The sequence below is a fragment of the Populus euphratica genome, unplaced genomic scaffold (genome assembly GCF_000495115.2).
Source record: "Populus euphratica unplaced genomic scaffold, PopEup_1.0 scaffold12.1, whole genome shotgun sequence".
NCBI lineage: Eukaryota > Viridiplantae > Streptophyta > Magnoliopsida > Malpighiales > Salicaceae > Populus > Populus euphratica.
Genome location: NW_011499858.1, coordinates 614,220 through 623,305, shown reverse-complemented (window position 1 = coordinate 623,305; position 9,086 = coordinate 614,220). Strand labels below are relative to the sequence as shown.

Below are 9,086 nucleotides of genomic sequence, written 5' to 3'. Positions count from 1 at the left end.
TTGACCAGCAACTGATATGGCAATTATTACTGGAGTCGAAAAAAATAAAGAGAAGAATATTCCCTTCCTCCCATCATGGCAAGGAAAAAAAATAAATCTCCATCTCAATATTTTCTGTCCTGAACAATGTTCAATTTTTACTTCAACTGACCATATAATATATATCATAAAAAATATTTGGATGCACAAATTAAATAAAAAAGAAAAGCAAAATATTAGCTGGTAATATTTAAATTAATCTCTAATAATTCCCAAAAATTACTCATTAGTAATTATAAAAAAAAGTAAAATATTCAAGATTTTTTTACTTAAAATGTTTGAATTAACTTCCACATATCATAACTAATCTTTAAAAATACAAAACCCTGAAACCTAATGAGCAAATAAAGTAATGCTGGAATAAAAAGCGTGCATAAAAAAAAATCAAAATCAAAGTGAAAAAAAATAAAATTTCTTCCTCTACTCGGCCACGACTTCAAGTGTAAATATTCAAGATTTCTAATGCTATGAGGTACGTGTGAATCACGAATTCTGACTCGATTTTGATTAACATGGCAATTTCATTTAACACACATGATATTTTCGTATGGAATACTGTATCTAAGGTACGTATTTCATGACCACGAACAGAAATAAAAACGGAAGGACTGCTTCTATTTTATTTTTTTGTTAATTAATTAAAAATTACGAGTTGTTTTTTTGGTTTGTAGGTTTTGTCTCGGAAAACGAAAGAAATTAAACTGATGATTTTTAATTCCCTTTATGAAAACAGTCTCTTTCTCTCTAAATTACGAGTTGTTTTTTTGGTTTGTAGGTCTTGCCTCGGAAAACGAAAGAAATTAAACCGATGATTTTTAATTCCCTTTATGAAAACACTCTTTCTCTCTCGGTAGAATTTCTTTAAATATTGATGATTTCCCTCAAGGCCAAAAGCCCATTTTTATTACTCACACACTCCCCCCCTCCTCTCTAAACTCTGAAACTAAATTTGTCGGTTTTTCCGTTTGTTTCCCGGGAGAAGTCTCAATTCCTTCCCGGAAAGCCTTTTTCTTTTCCAGGTACATTCCAATTACTTCATTCTGGTCCTTGTAATGATCGGCATGATTGGATTTGTTTGACCTGACTTGCTTTCCTTTTTAGTAATTTTTAGCCTGACCTTTTGATCTGTGATTGAATTTGGTTGGATCTGCTTCAATTTTGTGATTTTGTTTTGCTTCAATCTGGGGTTTTATTCACTGAAATTGAAAATGGGATTATTTTAAGTGTCTGGGCTGTTATGATTTTGATCTGTTTTTGTTTTGATATTTAAAAATCGATGACTTTGTCGGGTTCTCTTCAGTACTCTGCTTGATTTAACAGTAAATTTGACGGATATTGGTCTCTTCAATACTCTGCTTGATTAAGGCACCTTAGTTCACATGAAATCTAAAATGGTATTTATAGTTCTGAAGTAGATCATGATGAAACTTGATGTAATGTAATACTACAGTAGATTTGAGTCGATGCGTGATTTCTTCTTCCATTACATTATGTTGCGTTACGTTTTATTGGACGTATATCGACGGCTTGAAATGGCAACATTAGTGTGCTGGATCGGCTGTTAGAATGAGCATCACGTTGTAGTCGTGGGCTTATTTATGCACACACCTTAGTGGTTCCTTTGAATTAACTAGAGAAAAAAAAATTTTGTAAAGCGACCACCTTATTCATTGAGTGTTTGGATTGGAAACTCCAACTGGGGTCTCAAACCAAAAACCTATAGTTCATGGATTAATATAGGGGTGTCCATGAAAATGTTTTCGATAGCTCATACATTTTAGCTTTAATTGAATGACTAATTTGATTCACATCATTTCTTTGGATAGTTGTGGGGTGCTCACACTGCATTTTTTTTTCATCTACAATTTGTGTTTTCAGTTCAAACTACCAGTTTCCGTTCTTATGCTATTATGTCATGGCGTAACTAATTAATTTTTCTTTTTTTTGTACTTGAGCACAGATACTGCACATAGCTTTTAACCTTCCAATTATAGTATTTTCTCTCATGAAGAGCGGCCAGTGAAGATTCTGCTGATAATTGGAAGTCATAGAAGAAAATGTCTTCAACAAAGGCTGATAGGAAGGCGGCTGATGATGCAGCCTCATGGCTGTTCAATGTTGTCACATCTGTTGGAATCATCCTGGTCAATAAGGCCCTGATGGCTACATATGGTTTTAGTTTTGGTATGCTCCTTGTGACAACCTATCCAAAATATTTTTTTCATTGTCTGACTTTTGCTTTATCAAACTGATTGCATGTTTTGTAGTTTAAGCCAAGTGCTTAGGACAAGGCTTGCTGGTCTTGGTCTTGGTCATGCTTTCTTTAGAATGCATAACATTATATTCTTATTGGTCTCAAAGAAGGTAGAATGAACGCATGCATGTATCAATTGTGCAGGGATAGGAAGCCAGGCATCACTATATCATTTCTGCTGGCTACTTTTACATAACTGTATTAGAATTTATACTGGATTCCCGTGCTTTATTACCTACTTTAAGTGAGTTTTGTTGTAAAATGTAATACCATCATGTGGACCTAATCTGGGATAAATGTTAGAATCACACTGTGTTACATACTTTGTTCATAATTAATAATTTCCTGAAACATAAGAATGGAGTCCAGTCAAGTTGCTCACATTGTGCATTTGTGCCGCAATTCCTCCTTTTAGTAAATGTACACATAGAATTGAACATATTTTTACCAGTTTCTAGTATTGTACATTATACAGCTTAAGTCTTCTAAAAAAAATAAGTAAGTTATTTATTAAAAAAAAAAAAACAATGATTAAGTTAATAACAGCACAATCTTCTCTACTCACTGATTTATTCCTGTTCATTTAACTAATCATTGAAATCAGATTGAACATTGTTTATTTCCTGTGGTTCAAGTTGTAAAACTGGAAAATTCACTCGGATTCATTCCTTATGAAATATGAAGAACTTAATTATGAATTTCACCATGGAGTGAGGAGAATGCAGAGCTCCTGAGAACTTCAATATTTGCGTCAAGCCTGATTTTTTAATTTAATGCTTTCTTGCAGCTACAACATTAACTGGTCTGCATTTTGCCACAACAACATTGTTAACTGTTGTCCTTAGGTGGTTGGGTTATATCCAGCCTTCCCATCTACCACTGCCTGATCTTCTGAAGTTCGTTTTGTTTGCAAACTGTTCTATTGTTGGAATGAATGTGAGTTTGATGTGGAACTCAGTTGGATTTTATCAGGTCAGTTTCAAAGTATTTCTACCTGTTTGTTTGTTCTCTACTGTGACAATTTTAGAAGTTACAATTTTACATTATTTTTTTATAATTTATTGTCAGATCGCAAAGCTGAGTATGATCCCAGTATCTTGTTTTCTGGAAGTTGTCTTGGACAATGTGCGGTATTCAAGGGACACAAAGCTTAGCATACTAGTAGTTCTCCTTGGTGTGGCAGTGTGTACTGTTACGGATGTGAGCGTTAATGCCAAAGGATTTATAGCTGCTGTAATAGCAGTTTGGAGCACTTCCCTGCAGCAGTATGTAAGTAACTCTGTTTTAGACCATGATATTGCATATGATTGGCATTAAAAACTGAAATAGGCTTAGAGTGCTAAATTCAAAATTGATTCTATGACAGGACAAGTACAGTTTCCTCTAGCATGTACCTTTCCTTTCATATTTATGAGGATATATTTAACTGCATTCATTAGATAAATTAGTCAATTCAGAACAAGTTTTTAACCTGCACCATCTTATGCTAATACGGGTGCAGTTGGGGCATGTTAATTGTCTTGGTAACTTCCAGTACAGAGTGTTTTAGGTGTTGTTGATTCTTCCAAATCTTAGTTTCTGTCCATTTCTAATCTTTGTTTGCATACAATATTTTGTTAAACATTGTTGGGATTTCACATTCTGCAGTACGTACACTTCCTTCAACGGAGGTATTCTCTAGGATCTTTCAACTTATTGGGGCACACTGCTCCAGCACAAGCTGCATCTCTGCTTGTAGTAGGGCCCTTTTTGGACTATTGGTTGACAAACAATAGAGTTGATTCCTATGCCTACAGTATCACATCCATTGTAAGTTGTCATTATGTTTTCTGGTTTTGAAATGGTATTTGAGTTGTGCTTTAATTTCATAAATTTTCTCTGAAATTGAGAACTTTAAGCTAGCATAATTCACCCAGTTAGTCCATCAGAGGACCCACAGAGGGTTCTAGCCAGTGATTGATTACGACAAGACCATGAAAAGAGCAACTCATGTATGCCTTTAAACAGTGGCTGAGTATATGCTTATATCATTGTTTCCCCAAAAGGAAAGTGTAAGCATCTAGCTTATACCCAGATAAGTACTATGTGGAATGACAAAGGGTTATGATGGGTCAAGTTGAGGATGGTTTAAACTGACATGGGGACTCAATTTTATAGTCGAGCCCGAAGGGAAAATATTGGGAAAATATTGGTGCATGGGCTGAATGCATAACAATCTTAATGATACAATGATAATTTTGTAGCGTGTAAGCAATATGGTGAAGTGCCTATAAGGAAAGAAAATGAACATCTTGTAATCCCTAACAATAATTGGTCAGAGATTAGAAACAGCATGGAGGAATGTTCTATGTCTTGGAGGAATGTTTTATGTCTTCACACTTGAACTGTACAAGTTCATACTTCTAGTTATGACATTCCTGTTATTTCTAGAAAACATGAGAAAGGCACTCACCTTCTAGTTGTTGAATGTTATTTTTGATATAATGTAGTATAATAATATATCTAATGTGCACCTATTCATGCCCTCTACATTTTAGGGTGTGGATTTGGCGTGACTGTGTTTTGGATATTAAATGATTGCATAGATACTTGCTTTGTGGATACTAAAGTATACCTTGCTGAATGCTTGTTATTTAACTATTATGGTTATGTTCAAAAGCTCAGTAGTCTGACTAGCTTTTCAAGATGAATGGGTGCTTGTGGCCGGTTGTTTTTACTTGAAATGATTTGACTTGCTCTTTGTTTCCTACAGTTGTTCATACTCCTGTCGTGCAGCATCGCGGTAGGGACAAACCTCAGCCAATTCATTTGCATTGGCAGGTTTAGTGCTGTGTCATTCCAAGTGCTTGGACATATGAAGACAATTCTTGTCCTGATCTTGGGATTTATTTTATTTGGGAAAGAGGGTCTCAATCTTCATGTAGTTATAGGTATGATCATTGCAGTAATAGGAATGATCTGGTATGGCAATGCCTCATCTAAGCCCGGAGGGAAGGAGCGTCGAAGCCTATCAATAAATGGCAACAAACCACAAAAACATGATGGGTTACCAGAATCCACCGAGGTGGATGAGAAGGTTTAGGGTTTCAGTCAAAGGTTGGAAAAGAAAAGAGGAAACGGACAAGTGTGCACTAAGCATTTTATATCAGCTGATTTCAGGAACTCTTTACACATGGAGATCATAGTCCATGACTAAATTTTTTCATCATAGATTGTTTTCTTGTTCTTGAATTAATTCAGGTAAAGGATGCTGTCGAGTGGGATGCTAACTCCCCAAAGTTACGTTGTCCACAATCATCTGCTATAGTAATTTATTTCCTTGATATAATCAAAGCTTTCACTCTCTTTTTGGTCTCTCTTTTGTGCATCTACGCTGTAGATTCGCTGCTTATGACGGCGCTCACATACCACATTCACCCTTGAACCACAGAAGCAGATATTGATACACTGTCAATCGCTAACCTAGATGCTAATTCTTTTAAATCTCTGGTTGCTGGTTAATACTAAAAATAAGAGATATTGATGATAGCCGGTGCCCTCGTGCATGTGCTTGAACGATATTATGATGGGTTTGTTCGGATTGGGGGAGAGATCCCTTCTTGTGTCTAAACTGTTTGCATTTAAAGCTTTTGGTTATGGATGCTTGGCAAAGTGATGACCAGTAGAGCAAATTCTGGAACGGATTTGTAGGCAGACCATGATTTGACATCAAGTTTCCTATTATAGAATAATGGAATTGTTAATGATTGGATGGGGTGCATCTTTCAATAGCAGTAGTGACAGGACACTCCTCCTGTTAATTGTCTGGCCCTAGCTAATCATCTTTTTATTGCTTTTATGTTTGGCATCACACGCACGCACGCTCAGCCTAAACACTACGAATCAAGAGTTAATTTAATCTGAATTATAAAAGTCAAGTGGTGATTTTGCCCTTTCAAAATTATTAAGCCTTGTATAAGGAGTAAAATAATCTTATTTAAATTGTCAAAAAATTATTGACAAATTAGACGGGGTAATAAGGTCTTTACATCTTTATTATAAAATTACTTAATCATCATTTAAATGATACATTCAAACTTTATAGGTTTGGTCTAGGAATTTTTTTGGTTTTTTTTTTTAATAATGTGGTTTTTGAAGGGGTTGTTTGATAATTGACTTGATATAAATATTATCAAGAAAAAATTAGCTTGTATATGACTTGCATGTGATAGCATGTAAAATATCTCTATGTTCTTTATGCATCACATGAGACGGATATCATGCGATGATTATACTGCGGCTTCCATGGTGATGTTAGATTAGTCTTAGCTTCCTCTTTATCCAGGTTCAACGCGTGTTTCAAATGGATTCTGCGTGCAACCTTTTTCTCTCTCTCTCTTCTCCTTGATTTCTACTTTGCAAAAAATAAAAACAACCCTTTATTTTGTTATTTCTTCACATTTAATCTGTTGAAAATTAAGTTCGGGTTTAGATTTTAATGAATGCAAATTTAAAAAATTAATTTAGATTTATGAAATTCGCATGAGTTTGCTTGTTTGTTTTTTTTAATCTTATATTTTTTTAGTTTTATCCTTAAACATTTATTTAATTGAATACTGGACTTTGTTATTTTTTTAATTTGCTTTATATAAATTTTTTTACTAATTTTAATAATGACCTGAGTTATCTCAGGCTTTTTTATTTATCATTTTTTATTCAATTTATTTTTTTAGAAATTTTGGTTATCTCAGGCTTTTTTATTTATCATTTTCTATTCAATTTATTTTTTTAGAAATTTTATTTTAAAATTAAATTAAATTATAAAATATAAGGATGAGATGTTCATCTCATAATATTTTGATTAGTTACCTTTTGTTTTATTACTCTAACAATATATGTGGCTTTTCTTGGTGTTATCATGGAGCCTATTATAATAACATTTGAATTATCTTGGTAAGCTATTTATAATGTATTTTTTAAATTATATCATTAAATTAATCACGTTTATTAAATCTAATTAAATAAATAATATGAATCTCATTTTTTTTAATTTAAAAATGTTGGCACCAGCCTATCAATTTTTCTATGTTAAGAGAAATTTTACCTAGCTTGCCGCGTAGCAGGATACAACTAGTCAGTAAGCTCCTCTTAAAAACAGCATGAAGAAATAATATATTAAAAAAAAATATTCTGCATCCCTAGATACTATAAGGAGAAGTTCCTACGACCTAGACTCAAATTGTTAATAAATATAAATTGTCAATCAAATAATTAATGGTATTAAATATAGTGTTTTCTAACTTATTTGATTTTTTTTTTTAATTACAAAGCTTTTTTAATCATGATAATTAACTTTTTGACTGAATAGTAAATGATATCCAAAATCCCAGCACAACTGCCTGTCATGTCTTGTCAAAAACCTTTTCTTTCCATGCTGTGCTAGTAATTATCCTGGTTCTCCATCTTCAAGCCTTCCTCGAAAAATTAGAAGATGACAAAGAGTCGACGAATTGGTGAGCTTTTCTATGCTAACTTCCTCGCATTATTTTGTTAGCACAAGAATAAACAAGCCTGTGTGCGACAAACTTCTAGCTCCAGGCCAAGATTTAGAGGGCTGAGGAAATCTGAGTAAAATGGGCCTTCTGTCCATTCCCATTACGCTTGAGGAAACTCTCTCTCTCTCTGTCTCTCTCTCTCTCTCGCGTTCATACCAGAAGAATTCTGGTAGGGTCGCTCTGTTTCAAAGTCATCTTCTCTCCCGTGCGGCATTGGTTTCTTTCTTTTATTTTATTTTTACAATCTCATCTTTCTTTTGTACTTCTCATATATCTAAAGCAAAGAAAGACCAAGAAGATTGTTGTGCTTCTACGATAAGGTATTGCATTCATACCAAGATAAAAAATGTTTTATTAGAAAGAAATTTTATTTTTTTATGAAAAAATTTATATTAGAAAGAAATTTTATTTTTTTATGAATTTTTTTTAAAAAACACCGAGATAATTCAGCAACCATTTAGATTTCTATGGATATTCATGACCTGAATAGTTAATTTAGAAAAAAAATATTTATGAAACGCAAAACTAAATAATATTTAATAGTTAAAGTTCAACAACATGCTTTAATTTATACAAAAAAATAATAATTTAAGGACACAGGAGAACAAATTGACAGTTGAGGTCTTATTTTGCCACAATTCTAATAGTTTAGGGGTAAAATATACTATTAAACTAGAATTAATATGTTTGTTGAAGAGATAAATGAACTATTAGTATGCTAACTTTACACTATTTTTCAATTGAATACATGAAATTTATTTTTTCTTTGTTTTAGCACATGGATTTTTTCAAAATATGCAATCAAGTACTCCTGTCCACCTCACATTATTATTTTTTATTTGATCATGCTTCATTGGCCCTTGACATGTCAATCAAGTATATGAACTTTAATCCTTTTCATTTGGATATGTGAATGTTTTTTTATTAGTTATTTTTTTTTATCATCTTATATGGATTTGTTTGGTAAAATTACCCTCTAAAACAACACAATTCTCAATAAATAAAAATAGTTTAAATCAAAATAAATTATTCTAACAAATTAAAAATAAATCCTCTTAAAATGTAAAGCCTTTTCATCAACCGTGAGTCATTTACATACCAGCTAAAAAGTGTTTTATAATTAATTAAACCTACCATGGATAATATTTAATTGTATCAATGGTGGGTTTAATTAATTATAATTTTTTTTTAGTTATTTTGGTGATTCACCATTGATGGATTTATTTTAATTTAAAATATTTTTATTTATTAATCAAGAA

At 32.7% G+C, this 9,086-nt stretch overlaps 1 protein-coding gene across 1 annotated transcript; it reads left to right on the top strand.

Moving 5' to 3' along the window:
* The first annotated feature begins 836 nt into the window (after window positions 1–836).
* On the top strand, window positions 837–5,649 carry LOC105123892 (UDP-galactose transporter 2-like). Its single transcript, XM_011023664.1, has 6 exons — window positions 837–1,058; window positions 2,000–2,223; window positions 3,081–3,265; window positions 3,362–3,562; window positions 3,941–4,102; window positions 5,046–5,649. The coding sequence occupies exons 2-6, from the start codon at window positions 2,097–2,099 to the stop codon at window positions 5,373–5,375; spliced, it is 1,005 nt and encodes a 334-aa protein (XP_011021966.1). The 5' UTR covers window positions 837–1,058; window positions 2,000–2,096; the 3' UTR covers window positions 5,376–5,649.
* Window positions 5,650–9,086: the final 3,437 nt, after the last annotated feature.